This window comes from Fundulus heteroclitus, chromosome 1 (assembly GCF_011125445.2).
Source record: "Fundulus heteroclitus isolate FHET01 chromosome 1, MU-UCD_Fhet_4.1, whole genome shotgun sequence".
Classification (NCBI taxonomy): domain Eukaryota; kingdom Metazoa; phylum Chordata; class Actinopteri; order Cyprinodontiformes; family Fundulidae; genus Fundulus; species Fundulus heteroclitus.
Genome location: NC_046361.1, coordinates 43,564,310 through 43,579,532, shown reverse-complemented (window position 1 = coordinate 43,579,532; position 15,223 = coordinate 43,564,310). Strand labels below are relative to the sequence as shown.

Below are 15,223 nucleotides of genomic sequence, written 5' to 3'. Positions count from 1 at the left end.
CAGGTTTCCAGAGTTTCTTTTTTTCATCTCTGGAATTTAAAGTCTTTAATGTCTCTGTGGTAGACTTGATGATATATTAGAAATAGTCTGTCCAGGAGTGATGCTGAAAAACTAAGCATGTATTACTTCAAGGCTGGACTGATGTGAATTAGAGCTATCTACAAAAATTTAATTAATCTATCTTCATGCCTTAAACCAGTTTGTGTTGTGGATCCTCCACCTTGGACTCCTGCAGGTCCTGATCCATTTCTTCATTCATTCAGTCAATAAACACTGAGACCGTCATTGATTCATCCTTTATTGAAACTTTTCACTGAAGAAACATGAGGAGAGGGTGTCTCCATGGCAACAAGTCACACAAACATACATCACTGTCAACACCATCACCATGGTTACTGATGCTGGGCAGAATTTCATCTCACAGGAAGTTACATCACAGAGGCCATGAGGAGAACCGTGACGAAGAACAACTGAGGAAGAGGAGAAGATAGGAGGAAATGAAGAAGAAGAAACTGATAAAATGATGCATAGAAGGCATGGAAGAGGAGAAAAATGTATAAGACTGATGAAGCATCAACAGGAAATGATCTCACACACCTGTACAGAAAACAGTAAGTAGAATCACACTGATCTTCAGTTACTGAACAACAAAAAAGGAACCACATCACCATGCGAAGGAAGATACCGATGCTAAAAACAGCTTCACTTTCAACAAAACAACCCAAGAAGAAGCATCACAAAGTTTTCAGGAGAGTTTCCAGAGAGACTTCTGATTGGCTGAGAGCAGGGAGATAAGCATTGTGAAGGCGCTGAAGAAGCGTCCGTCTGAAGGTTAAAGCTCCAAAGTGTCCATTCAGGAGGAACACCAGCATGTCAATAAGGTGCCACGCCTCAGCATGGAAAGCTTTTTCTGCTGCTTTAAGATTTTTATGTCATTCATCCTGTCATAGAGACACTCTGGTGTTTTTGGTCTGTTCATAAGTTTCAGCGATTCATCTCAGCTAAAAACCCATTTTAAGCAGGTCACTGGAAAACCTGAGAAAAGGTTCTGAAGGATTCAGCTGTTGCCTGCAAGTCCAAGTTCCTCCAGCAGGCAGGACCAGACCTGAGGAGGAATTCATTTTATGGGGAGTCCCTCCTTTTTTGGGGTCTCCACCCAGCCCCCAAAAGAATAGGTTTTTATCACTGCTGAAACTGAAACCCTATTGTTAACTATGTGAGGGACATTGTTCTGTAGGATTTTTGGTGTCACTGCCAACAGTAAAAGCACATTGTTCAAGATTAATCTGACCTGAGGAGTTCACCAATCAATGAGTCTGACTGTAGAGAAGAGAACAACCCAGGACCGGTGCCATGGCTGAAGGACATCAGTGACAGCATGAAGAACTTTCACTCAGTTAGATCCTCCAGACAGGTAACTGAACCTTCAGGTGGGCATTTGGACCTTCAGATAGAGGTTTGGACCTTCAGATGGACGTTTTTTCAGGAGGAATGTAATAGATAGCTGAACACAGCTCATTAATCAGGCTCACAATGACAAGAATCCCTTTTGGATTCAGTTTGCATGCATGCCACCATGTCTACGTTCAGACTGTCCAGAATGACATCACTTCCTGTGTGGGTATTTACATGCAGCAAGACAAACAGCTGGGAGGTGACGCTGGAGGACGGGCAGCTCGTCGTTTTCTTCATCCAGGCTCTGGTTTGGTTTTGACCTGAATCACATTGTTGAACCCAGTCTGAACAGCATCATGATTGGCAGCTGAGGGTCTAGTTTTGGGGGCGGGGCTTATTGGAACAACAAATCCAGGTGTCCAATAGGGAGGGAGAGGAAAGGGTTGAGTTACCATTATATATCTGTTCAAAGTGATATCTATACAACACAAACATACATTCTGTCCACAGAATATGAAGAACTGGGTTCTACTCAGCAACTTGTGGGTTCCTCGTTTAGATTTTTTTGTCATTTACACACTGATTCACTGCAGTGAACATTTATCCCAAACCTCGCCCACCCATCCCGCCCAGTAATGCTGCAGGTAGACAGGAGTGTTGCATTGTGGGTAGGTTGCAGGCGACCCACTGCTGGTTCACTCCGCCGCTTCCTGTGAAGGAAACACCAGCATCAGATGATGAGGCCAGAAGCTCTGCTGATCGTCATTTATCTGCAGCAGAACATGAAACCTGCAGCAGACTGACTGCTTCACCTGTCCTCCTCAGCTTCAGTCTGTTTAACATCCAACCTTCGCTCTGAAACCACTGAGCTATATAATACACTGGAGTGCTAATAGCCGCTGTTTGAACGAGTCGCTTTGAAGCCACCAGCCGCCATATTGGTACTCCCTATTTCCCTCCAGTAACTAAGGAATATGTGTGCTACAGCATCGAATAATGAGGATTTTCTCATGTTCAGGGGAGCTTAAGACTTTTAAAATGTCAAATGCCATATACTTTTATGTTATGTTCTAAAACTATCAAGTACTGGGAAAGTCATGTGCTGAAATATTTAGCATTTTATTCATTTAAATATATATATATATATATATATATATATATATATATATATATATATATATATAGAACATTTATAAATATATAAATAACAATATATAAATAACAATATACAAAAACATATATTTACATATACACATATTTATATATACATATATATATATATATATATACATATTTAATATGAATAACATGTAAAATATTTCAGCACCTAATTTCCTAGTAGTTCATAGTATTAGTACATCCACTGACTGTAGAATTACCTGTGAAACGTTTTCACACAGCCAGAAAACTGCTTGTTGTTGCAACCAAATCCTGTGGAATTCTGTGAGAGTAGGGAGTAGCAAGATGGCGGCCAGTGGCTTCAGTTTTTCAGGTAAATCAGCATTCCAGTGTATTATATAGCTCAGTGTCTGAAACACCTTCACTCACCTGCTTCTGTCCCCTCACATCTGATTGGAGAAGGAGGTGGGCGCCCCCTGCTGGACGTAGCCTTGACCATACTCTGCTTCCTGCAGACAAACAGGAGAGTGAGCACCAGCTTCAGACTGTGGCCTACACACATCATGTTTTATAGTCAGAGAGATCCAGATTCCTGTTTGTCTTCTGGACATCTTCTCCTGTTCCACAGCATCCCAAAGGTTCTCTGTGGGACTGAGGTGTGCTGACTGTGGAGACCGTTGTATTCAGGTGAACTCACCTTTATGTTCCAGAACCCAGGTAAGCTGAACTTTGGGACATTATTGTGCTGGAAGGAACCATCAACAGTAATGTCCTTATCAAAATTAAATCTTCTGCATTTTGAAGCTCACTTTGACCTTCGGCGTGCTCTCTTGACCTTGGCTAGACGTCTAGAAGCTGCTGCCATGTGATCACCGCTGTGTTAACCAGAGCTGTGACAGGTCAGAGCTTCCATTAGATGGTTGGAGGTGGAGGGGTCCTCAGTGCAGAACCAGCACTCCCAGCCACAGGAGTTTTGATTTTGACCTTTAATTATACACAGGTATTCTCCCTGAGATCCAACAGCTCATTTTCTAGAGAGAAAAGCAACAATGAAGGATACTTGAGCTCTGCGTGACATTAATTTGTGGCTTGCTGCTGGGGCCTAACCCTGATCAACAGAACCTTAGACTTTAATCGTGGCGCTGCCAGCTACCCTGGCTATGAGGAGCTGTTATCACCCTGACTTCAAATTGTCCGTGACCAAAGCACCGCAGTGGATGGTGGTTATTGGTAGTTAATGGTGGTTAATGGTGGTTAATGGTGGTTAATGGTGGTTAATCATAGCAGGACCTGCACTGAGGACATGCTGCCTCACCCAGGATCCTGACCTGCTGTTATCTCTCTATCATCTCCACCTTCTAGCTGAGGCTCTGCATGGCAGATGAGTCCTGGTCCTGTTTCTAGGGGACCTTGATGAAAAGGATCTGTAGGAGGTGGAGATGGTCTGTGGGGTTTACCTGGACATTGTAGTTGGACAATAAGTGTCTTTCATGTCTCTGCGGTAGACTTGATGATGTATGAACCCTCTTTCTGTGTTGGCAGTTACCTGCTCACTGGCTCACCTGGTTGTATCCTGGCTGGTTGTACTCGGGTTGGTAGCCTCCCTGGTTGCTGGCATAAGGGTCTTGTTCGTACGCCCCCTGCTGGCCGTAGGCGTCAGCTGCAGGTTTAGCCTGAGGAGGCGGAGCTCGCATGAAAGGAGCGATGATCCCCGTCTCCTTGAAGACGAACCAGAGGTTGCCGATCCACAGAACCAGATTAATAAATCCAAATGCCTGCAATCAAACATCAGAGGAGCCTCTCTGATTAATCCTGATGAAAAACGTTGTGGAGAAAGAAAGACGGTCAGCTCCTCCACCCCAACAACAAACATGGAACTTTCTTTGTTCCTTCTTTTAATGCCGTGAAGCCGTTGATCTCAGGATTACCCACAATCCCTTGCTATTTGTACCACTGTTCTCACGCCGCGGGCCATGCCTTCACCACACACTGACAGTCACTCCCTTAAATACTGATTATTAATGAGGTGTACAGTTTAACTCTAGAAAACTCAGCTTTCTTCAATGAAACACTACGTTTCTGTTCTAAGGACTCCTTGATGTCTGTGGCAGATGATGAGATTTAAGAACGGTCCTTATGTAACTTAGAATACTGTAAATTTACATCATTTAACAGAGTTTCTGATCAAATAGCAATTCTTTTTAAATCTATGGGTAATACAAAACAACTTGCAATCAGAGGCGTTTACGATGTTAGTCTGTGTTCGTTTCAATGTGTTTTCCCAATATTTAAGATGTTCTTGCTTCAAAACAACCGTGCATACGCACAAACAAAGTTTCCCGCATTACTCCGGATGTACAAAAAGGAACATTGCATGGAAATGTGCGGCAGTCATTCAGACTTTTTCAATTGACAGTAACAAACTACAAAGTAGTAGAATCACCTAACTACACTGAATATGACTCTATTTAGTCGTTTCTAAACTTGTGAGGTTTAATGTTCATGTAAGGAAAATGAGAAGAAAAGAAGTTTACTCAACAGGAGAGCTAAACTTAGCAGACATTTGTAGGGTTCACTTTTGTCTTTTTTGCATTTTGTAATTTTAATTTCTCAATCTTGAGCCCTTTTAAAGGCATTGTTATAGTTAACTGTAATTGTTGGGATAATTTAAAAAGTATATTAACGTATTGTTCATTGTTCAGCTAGCAGCACCAGTTTTTTGTGCAGAATGATGTGGAGATTATCTTATTGTTTAACATTGTTTTCATAATAACAAACATTGATGTGAAGAGACAAAAAAAGTATTTGACCCTTTCAAAACAAGATAATTAGAAATACACAAAAAAATCCAGGATAGATTTTGAAGAGGTGGAAAAGAAATCAATCAGCAATCAATCATGACTAAATATTCTAAACGATCGACCAGGCTGACACCAAACAGTTGCTGAACAGCCAGAAATTTAGTGTTCTGCACATTTGGAGCCGATTTCAAACGAGTTTGGAGCGACCGACTGCACTCCTGTTGCTCTATGGACACCGTCGGTAAATTCATTAGTTTTTCTAAATAGAAAGCACTTTTACTTTTTATTTAGCATTTTTAGTCACTTTTAATAACTTGCATGTGAAGTGCCGATGTAACACGTCTACATCTGAATTCTTTCTGGTGCTGCAGGTTTCCAGATTCTGCCTAGAAGCAACTTTCAGTATAAAGCTGCTCACTCCTGGCTCTGGTCTCTCTACAGAAATGAGAACCCAGGTTCCTGTTTTTGGTTCTAGTAACACCGTGAAGGACATTCAGCAGAACAAAGAGGACACCGAGTGTCTCAGAGTCTTACCACAGAGGTGTTGAGTCCGGACATGACCGGGTCATGGACTTCTTTGCAGGTGTTCTCTTTCTCATCACAGGCTGTGATCAAGGTGAGGACCTCGTCTGGGTCCGTCGCCGTCTTCACGTCGGACAGACCTTTGGCCCAAGCTGCTGAACTCACCAGCCACATGAAGGCAAACACTGCCGTCACAGCCAGGTCCTGCAACAGCAGCACGGCGAGAACATCAGGGAGCTCAGAGCCAGAACTACATTTCCCAGGAGTCAGCGGGGCAGCACTTACAATCAGAGGGCCCTTGTTGTTTTCCTTGTACTTCTCGTAGAAGAAGATGTAGATGCTGAGAGCCGTGGTGGAGTAGAGGAAGGCGAAGACTCCGATGGTGACGAAGAACTCAGCCGAGGAAGAGTAGTCGCCGACCAGGAAGATCCGCTCTAGGTCCCTGTCCTTACATTTGGGAGCGTCAAAGTACACCTGGTGGAGTCTGACAGGAAGAGGAGGAGCCAAGGAGACAGGTGAGTTCTGACTGCTCCACTTTAATCCGCCGTTCTGAAGTGAAATAATCGCTCAGACAATTAAAGAAGGAAAGAATTCAGACCTGAACGGATATTCAAACTCCACTTCTATTCCAAGGTTGCTCTCCGTCCGGTTCCTACACTCCACCGCCATCTTGAACATCCCAGAATAACTGCCGCAGGTGGAGAAGGCGAAGATGGCGAAGAACTGGAGGCAGATGGAGAAGATAGTCATGGAGCTGATGAAGACCAGAGCGGCGAAGTTTGTTTAGGTGAGGAGCTTCAGGTGATGAAGAGTTGCTTCATCCTCAGCTTTGAGACATTTCATTTTATTTTATATCTATAATACCAGCTGGGCAGCGGCGCAGTGGGTAGCGCTGGTGCCTTGCAGCAAGAAGGTCCTGGGTTTGAGTCCAACCCTGGGTCTTTCTGCATGGAGTCTGCATGTTCTCCCTGTGCATGCGTGGGTTCTCTCCGGGTTCTCCGGCTTCCTCCCACAGTCCAACAACATGTTAGGTTAACTGGTTAGGGTCTGTCTGTCTGTCTGTCTGTCTGTCTATCTGTCTGTCTGTCTGTCTGTCCTGTGATAGACTGGCGACCTGTCCAGGGTGGACAGCGCCTCTCGCCCAGTGAACGCTGGGATTGGCACCAGCAACCCCTCCTGACTCCAACAGGGATAGACGTGGTGGATGATGGACGTATAGCTCCAATTAACAACACTTCATCTTAAGGATTCAATCAAAGCTCAGATTCAATCAAACATGAACTTCACTGATGCTTCTGAACTGGGTCTCTGCACCAGGAGGCTGCAGGGCAGAGAGAAATCTAACCCACAACCTTCACCTTCAATGGTTCTGTTTGCTGGTATGCTGAACCTGGGGGGGTTCTCCAAAGTAGGAGAACAAATGAAACATGAAGTTTAACCTTCAGAGGAAGCAGCTCAGAACAGAACCAGCCACATTTGAGGGTTCTAAAGAAAAATATCAGAAAAATATTTACAATCTTTCCTAAACTCTGGTTGTCATCTTTTACAGAACTTCATGGAACTCCTCTGGCCTGATTCACACTGATGAAGACTTCATGGAGTTTCAGAGTTGAAGCAGGAACTCACAGCGTGTCAGCATGTTGTAGACGTTAAACATCCCGTCAGATAGAAACCTGATCATCTCACCTGGGGAAGCAGAACCTGTGTGTGTTCTGGAGAACTCACCCATTCCAGGACCTTGATGAAGCCCAGAGGAACCTTCAGAACCCTGAACTGACCCTGGGCCACGAGCTACAGGAATAAATCAGACACGCAGCAGTTAATCACCAGCACCACGACATATGATCGTTTTCTGTCAGTAGGTCTGTGAGCCGGCTGAAAGTGGGAGGAGCTTAGGTCACCTGACCTCACCTGTGGGCAGAATACGACCAGAGGACCAGATCTGAATGTGAGACTGAAAAAGTCAATCCAAACCAAATCTATCTAAGCATTGAAGCACCAGCAGTGTGACCCTGACCCGGTTGAGTCAGAACCAGAATCAGGTCCACTGAGTGAGGGTCCGGTTCTCCTCCGTAGGCTGCTGCCTTCACCTGCCGGTGCGGTGGTGGTCCTCAGTGTCCGGCCTGGGCGCCCCGATGGGCTCCATAGCCCTATTAGGGACCCACCGGGGGGGGGGTCCTGGGGCTCTCCTCTGCTCTGCCCTGGGGGGGGGGGGGGGGCAACCTTTATCAGCTGGTTCTGCTGTTCTTTATATCTCTCTCTGCAGATGTAGAAGCAGACTCAGAGGATGTTCTATCACTCTCTACCTTTCCTCTTTCTCCTTTTCTACCTTTTAGCATTTTGTCTCTTTCTCTCCTTTTTTTCCTCTTCTACCTGTTTCTGTGTCCATAGAACATGAAATATTCCCAGAATAAATTCTAATAAAGCTTCTTGGATAAATAAATCAAGCAGAGCTCTATGGAGAAAGCAGTAAGGCTCCACTGGTGAAAGTTAAACCTGTTGGGCTCTTTGGCATGAAGACCTTTCTTAGTGCTGCACAGAACACATGAAAAAACTCCTGATGTCTGAGGTAAAGACACTCAGCTGTACCTCAGACATGTGGACTGAGTCTTAGTGTGCGTTGGACAGACCAACAGTTCAGACGTCATCAACTACTTTTCCTCTAAAGTCATGTCAGAGTCTAATTCATCAGCAGAGTTTAAGGTGATGTTGGAGCAGAGGGAAGTCCATCATTTAGAGCCCAGCCTGGCACAGCTAGCATGGCAGAGGATGGCTGGCTGTTTTAAGCATTCATTGCTGGTAAAATTCCAGCTGAACGTCATACAGACACAGCTGGTCAAGCCAAGGTGGAACAGGTCGCTCTGCATGATGCAGCTGGCCACTCTGCCTGACCAAGGCAGGTATCTATCAATAGTTCCTACCCATAATTACTATTGCTATATTTTAAAAAACCTAATTAAAAATGCTTCATTGAAATGTATCTTTTTATTGACCCGTCTTTCTTTGTTTCTGCAAAACAAGCCATCAAACGGCTCCTTCAGGCCAAAGCTGCAGAGGTGCAGGTCAGACGCACACCTGTTGCCAAACATCTAGTGACCTGGGACCTCCTGACCATGAGATCCTGGAGGAGAACCTTGATCAGGAGCCCAGTGGGCGACTGGAGGCTCGTTAAAATCGTTTCCCTCATGTTGCTCCATGAACAAGAAGTGGAAGCGATGGCTGGACATGGAGTAGATGAGGAAGAAGCTGAAATGCCTCCTGCCACTAACGTACAGGTGACCACAGCTTACCTGTACCAGGATGAATTCCTTTGACTTCTGAAAATGATTCATGCTGCACTTGTTTTGAAGGATCTTTGACTTTTAGGAGCTTTTGTCCTGTAAACTGTTGCAGATTCTTTTTACATTTAAATAGCCACAAAGCTGCACTACAAGGAAACCTAAAAGGTGTTTTTTTATTTACTGCCTGAAACTCTTTAGCACACTTTAATGGGGTTTAAGGGGTTTTGTCAGTTTGTCCTTTTCAGTCTAAAATGTTGTGTAATTAGTTTTTTCAAATGTGAAAAATGAAGGACTAAAGTTTTTATTTTAGTTCAGTGATAATGTGCAGCTCTCTAGTTCTGGACGTCATCCAATCCGTTTGAGGAAAGGAGAGAATTGCAGAACTCCGAGCTGATTGGGCGAGGCGACTCCTAGTGCCCGCCTACCAAAGGTTGCTTTTAGCCAATCAAAGCATCAGGTTAAAACAGAAGCAGCAGACGTCATGAGAAACCAGAACAGGTTGCCGTACGGCGAGATTTCCTCCTGCAGGTTTCAGAGCTCCACCTCAGCGCAGGTAAACTGGTCACAGGTACCGGTCACGGCTTTGACGCAATGACGGCGTGTTTTTATGACACCTGACAGTGTCGGTTATAAAAACATCAGGGTTGGCCATCAGTGCACCGCTAGTTTGGACCTCCACACCTCAACCATCCCTGCTTCAGAACCACCATTCAAGGTTTAGACGGTCACAGGAAGTTGGACTTTACCCGACGCAGAGATAATTTTGGTCTCTTTTTCATTTTTAACATTTTAGGTTGAATGATTTTTTTCAGATTTCCCCCCAGAGTGTTCAGTTTAGAGTGTGAAGATGGTTCTGACCCGGGGAACTAATCAGAACCTTTTGGATTCAGACAGTTTCTCCTTCCATAGGCGGGCATTTCTGACCAATCACAGCCCAGAGAGCAGAAAGACACGCCCACACAGCAGATTTCACCTGGATGGTTCTGGACAAATAATCTGAGACGACTTCCGGGTCGGGAGCTAAGATGTGCTGGTTGGAAAGCAGAACTGAGACAGAACCGATTGGCTCCAGGTTCCAGAGCGGCTTCAGATTAACCTGCAGTCCGCTTGGTTCTTCAGCCTGATCCAGAAGATACTGGTCCATTAAAATCAGTCAGAGGAACACATCGTGTCTGTGTGGGATCTTTGTTCAGACCCAGTTCAGGTCGGCTCGCGTAATCCAGATTATTCTGGACAGGACAGACGATGAAGACCTGGAAGCTCGTCTTCATCGTCCATTTGTCAGGAATTCAACCTTTAATACATGAATTCTGGTGAACAATGCTCATTATCGCCACCTAGTGGTGCTCAGCTCACACAGAAGAAATTAAATTCTGCAACTAAACAGAACCTGAAATAAAAGAAAAAATAATCCCAAAAACGAGAGAATGGTAAAAATAAATCGATGATAAAAACTAAATCAGATCAAAGTTTGTCTTCCCTGAAGTTTCTGACCCAGAAGCAGCAACAGTTCCTCCATCCCTGTGGGAACAGGAGGCCTCCAGACGGAGCAGCTGCTCAGGTGAGCTGTTAGCTTACCTGTCCAGGTGAGAGCTGACAGCTGCTGTCGTCGCTTGGTGAGAGCAGCTGGAGGCAGGGCGTGTTTACCGGGTCAGAACCAGAGAAACAGTCCCATCCTAAACACCCTCAACCTGTGAGCATCAGAACCTTCTGGAGGCCTCACCTGTAGACCACGGGTCTGCAGGCTAAACAGAACCTCCAGGTCCAGTTTACACAGAACCATTCAGAGCTGAACTCTAATGGGAGTGAATGCAACCATAACTGGGTCAGGGGAGTCAGACGTCCTGTGACCCGTTTAAACTTTGGATGATGGTTCTGATGTAAAGTCCGGCTCAGATGGAGGTCCAAACAAGACCAGCTTCATCACCGCACCTCCTGTTTTTATGGAAATCTTCCACCAAGTTCTCCTGGTACTGGGTCGGAGCCGGAGAGGCGAATCAAAGAACCTCCAGGGTTCTGCTGCCCTGCTCCCTTTGAATCAGAACCAACTGTGCCTTCAGAAAACGGACTTGGTTCCCACAGAGAACTGGGTTGGGTTCTGCAGAACCCTGTTCTGGTTCCTGACGGCAGCTGACTGGAGACATCTCTGTGGAGGAACCCGGTCCACTCCAGTCACTGGGCCGCTCTGCCAGAACCCACAGATGCTGATGCTGCATCACAGAGGAAGGTTCCTCCTCTTCCTCCCCAGCTGCCATTTTACAGCCACGCACGCGCACCGCCGCGCGCGCGCGCACCGTGATCTCACGTAATTCCTGCAGAAAAATGTCTTTCAGAGGATTTTCCTGCGCGGATCCTGGTTCTGGAATAGAAGCAGAACCAGGCCGAACCCCAGCTGGACCCGCTCCGTGGCGGCCGCAGCGCAGGCATCCGCAGCCGCGCAGGGTGTTCCCAGCCTGGACACCACCACCGGGCCGAACCGAGCCCGAACCGGACAGACCGAGCCCAAAAAACAGAAGGATGAAAAAGTCTGTACCTGATTTACGACGTTCATCCTGCTGCGTGGAGAGGAGAGATGAAGGCTTGGAGAGAGGAGGAGGAGGAGGAGGAGGCGGAGGAGGAGGGGGGGGGGCGTGTTTTACGTCAGTTGGTCTTTATTTACGATCAGAGAATTAACAACAAACAAGATGGAGAGAGGAAGCAAATCAACTATTTTACCTCATTTATGTGTTTTAATATTTTAATATTTTTCCGATTAAGGCAAAAACACATGGGGGGGGGGGGGGGGGGGGGGGGTCACTGTAGTAGGAGGTGATGACGTTCATAGAAATGATGGCGATGCATCATGTGACTCGGAAAGTGACGTAAGCAAGTGAAATACAGCATGTCCAGGAGATATTATGATTATTATCAGATATTTTCTCTAATCTTCTCCTTGACGCTGTTTTTATCTCTAACTCATTATTAAATCACCTTATACTGTATCACTGACTAATTCCAACGTTCTCTTTTAATATTTACTGTCTATATTATTGGTGTTTTCTATTCTATTTCATTTTATTACATTATACTTATAATAGTGTTTGAAATATAATGTAATGTAATGTGCATGCGCGCATAAATTCAGTCATATTCAATAAAGTGGAATATGGGTTCTAATGAGGCTCATTTGTCAAATAAAAAGTACATTTTGAAAATAACCACCTGGAATGTATTGAACATACTTTTCTTTATTAAATATGTATATTTCTATTGGTGTGATATTCTAATCTTTAATGTAATATTTTCATTATATGTAAAAAAAAATAAAAACCCATCAACATTAAGAAGAAAAAAGCCTTTAAAACATCATTGCATTAATCCATATAATGTGTTTGCCTTAGTTAATTCAATTCAATTCAATTCAATTTTATTTATATAGCGCCAAATCATGAAACATGTCATCTCAAGGCACTTTACAAAGTCAAGTTCAATCATATTATACAGATTGGGTCAGATTATACAGATTGGTCAAAAATGTCCTATATAAGGAAACCAGTTGATTGCATCAAAGTCCCGACAAGCAGCATTCACTCCTGGGGAACCGTAGAGCCACAGGAAGAGTCATCTGCATTGTACATGGCTTTGCTGCAATCCCTCATACTGAGCAAGCATGAAGCGACAGTGGGAAGAAAAACCACCCATTAACGGGAAGGAAAAACCTCCGGCAGAACCGGGCTCAGTATGAACGGTCATCTGCCTCGACCGACTGGGGTTACAGAAGACAGAACAGAGACACAACAAGAGAGACAAAAAAGCACAGAAGCACACATTGATCTAGTAATCTGTTCTACATTAGATGGTAGTAGCGGGTGAGCCGTCTTCTCTGGATGATGTCACAGTTAACAGAACGCCAGACCAGGTGTACCTACTATGAAGAAAAAGAGAGAGAGCAAAAAGTTAAAAGCTGAAATGACGACAGTCATTTCAATGTAATACAATGCAAAACTGGAGAACAGTAGACTGAAGAACAGTAGAAATCAGTAGAGTGAGAAAATTAGACCCTGATGTCCTCCAGCAGCCTAGGCCTATCACAGCACAACTATAGAGATAGCTCAGGGTATGAGCCACTCTAACTATAAGCTTTGTCAAAAAGGAAAGTTTTAACATTAGTCTTAAAAATAGATAGGGTGTCTGCCTCACGGACCAAAACTGGGAGTTGGTTCCACAGGAGAGGAGCCTGATAGCTAAAGGATCTGCCTCCCATTCTACTTTTAGAGACTCTAGGAACCACCAGCAGACCTGCAGTCTGAGAGCGAAGTGCTCTGTTAGGAACATACGGGGTAATCAGAGCTCTGATATATGGTGGAGCTTGATTATTAAGGGCTTTATACGTTAGAAGGAGAATTTTAAATTCTATTCTTGATTTAACAGGAAGCCAATGAAGGGAAGCTAAAATTGGAGAAATATGATCCCTCTTGTTGATTTTCATCAGAACTCTTGCCGCAGCATTTTGAATCAGCTGAAGACTTCGAACTGCATTTTGTGGACTTCCTGATAGTAAAGAATTACAATAGTCCAGCCTTGAAGTAACAAATGCATGGACTAGTTTTTCAGCATCACTCCTGGACAGAATGTTTCTAATTTTGGCGATATTCCGGAGGTGAAAAAAGGAAACTCTGGAAACCTGTTTAATATGGGATTTAAATGACATGTCTTGGTCGAAAACAACACCAAGATTTTTAACTTTATTACCAGAGGCCAAGTTAATGCCATCCAGATTAAGGGATTGATTAAGAACTTTATTTTTTGAAGACTCTGGCCCAAAGATTACAACTTCTGTCTTGTCAGAATTTAAATGCAGGAAATTTAAAGTCATCCAGCTTTTGATGTCATCAAGACATGACTGCAGTCGAAGTAACTGATTGGATTCATCAGGATTTATGGATAAATATAGCTGAGTGTTCATCAGCATAACAGTGGAAATTAATCCCATGCTGTCTGATAATTTTGCCAATCGGAAGCATATATATAGTAAATAGAATTGGTCCAAGGACTGAACCCTGTGGTACTCCACAGGTGACCCTAGAGTTTGAGGAAGATTTATTATTAACATGAACAAACTGGAATCTGTCCGACAGATAAGATTTAAACCAGCCTAATGCTTTTCCCTTAATCCCTACAGTATGCTCAAGTCTTTGTAGGAGAATATTGTGATCAACTGTATCAAATGCAGCACTGAGATCTAACAGGACAAGTATAGACACAAGTCCATTATCTGAGGCCATGAGAATATCATTAGTGACCTTCACCAGAGCTGTTTCAGTGCTATGATGAGCTCTGAAGCCTGACTGAAACTCCTCAAGTAGGTCATTACTTTGTAAATGTTCACATAGTTGATTAGCAACTACTTTCTCAAGAATTTTAGATAAGAAAAGAAGATTAGATATAGGTCTGTAATTTACTAACTCATCTTGATCAAGAGATGGTTTCTTAAGTAAAGGTTTAATAACAGCTACTTTAAAAGCCTGTGGTACATATCCATTTACCAAGGATAGATTAATCATGTCTAAAATAGGACCACTGATCAGAGGGAATACCTCCTTAAACAACTTGGTTGGGATTGGGTCTAACATACAGGTAGAAGGTTTAGATGAAGCTAAAATTTTAGATAGCTCAGAAAGCTCTACTGCTTTTAAACAGTTCAGACACTGCGCAGGTTCTAAGGATTCCTCCAATGCTGCCTCACTTACTGAGGATGAGGTAATCATGTTTGGGAGGATGCCAATTATTTTATTTTTAATGGAATCAATTTTATTTATGAAGAATCCCATAAAATCATTACTGCTAAGAGCTAAGGGAATGGATGGATCAACAGAGCTGTGGCTCTGAGTAAGTTTGGCAACTGTACTGAAGAGAAATCTAGGATTATTCTTATTCTCCTCAATTAATGATGAAAAATATGCTGCTCTAACTCTGCGAAGGGTCTTGTTATACAACAATAGACTGTTCTTCCAGATTAGGTAGGATTCCTCTTGGTGTGTAGAGCGCCATTTTCTCTCCAATTTCCTAACATTGTGCTTCAAGGAACGCAGCTCTGAATTAAACCAAGGAGCCAGCTTCCTGTGA

General features: G+C 43.8%; 1 protein-coding gene across 4 annotated transcripts; it reads right to left on the bottom strand.

The window, feature by feature from the left end:
- Nucleotides 1-284: 284 nt before the first annotated feature.
- Nucleotides 285-11,755, bottom strand: LOC105919263 (synaptophysin). 4 transcript variants are annotated; one of them, XR_004932030.1, is made up of 9 exons: nucleotides 11,652-11,669; nucleotides 7,563-7,628; nucleotides 6,436-6,560; nucleotides 6,123-6,321; nucleotides 5,850-6,041; nucleotides 4,077-4,289; nucleotides 2,944-3,023; nucleotides 1,465-2,105; nucleotides 285-1,424 (listed from the first exon to the last, which is right to left on the bottom strand). XR_004932030.1 is itself a non-coding variant. In XM_012854556.3 (8 exons), the coding sequence occupies exons 1-7, from the start codon at nucleotides 11,667-11,669 to the stop codon at nucleotides 2,958-2,960; spliced, it is 879 nt and encodes a 292-aa protein (XP_012710010.2). In that variant the 5' UTR covers nucleotides 11,670-11,755; the 3' UTR covers nucleotides 285-2,105; nucleotides 2,944-2,957. The 4 variants fall into 4 exon arrangements, 3 of the variants coding, with proteins under 3 accessions (XP_012710010.2, XP_035999619.1, XP_035999615.1); XM_012854556.3 differs by having other exon boundaries at nucleotides 285-2,105; nucleotides 11,652-11,755; XM_036143726.1 differs by having other exon boundaries at nucleotides 285-2,105; nucleotides 2,944-3,026; nucleotides 4,095-4,289.
- Between the last annotated feature and the right edge of the window lie 3,468 nt (nucleotides 11,756-15,223).

Excerpts from the sequence above, each read along its gene's own strand:
- LOC105919263 (XM_012854556.3), bottom strand. Across the intron at positions 6,561-7,562 it reads TCATCAAGGTCCTGGAATGG|TTCTTCGCCATCTTCGCCTT; the intron begins GTGAGTTCTCCA and ends ATCTGCCTCCAG. Across the intron at positions 4,290-5,849 it reads CCGGACTCAACACCTCTGTG|GCATTTGGATTTATTAATCT; the intron begins GTAAGACTCTGA and ends GTTTGATTGCAG.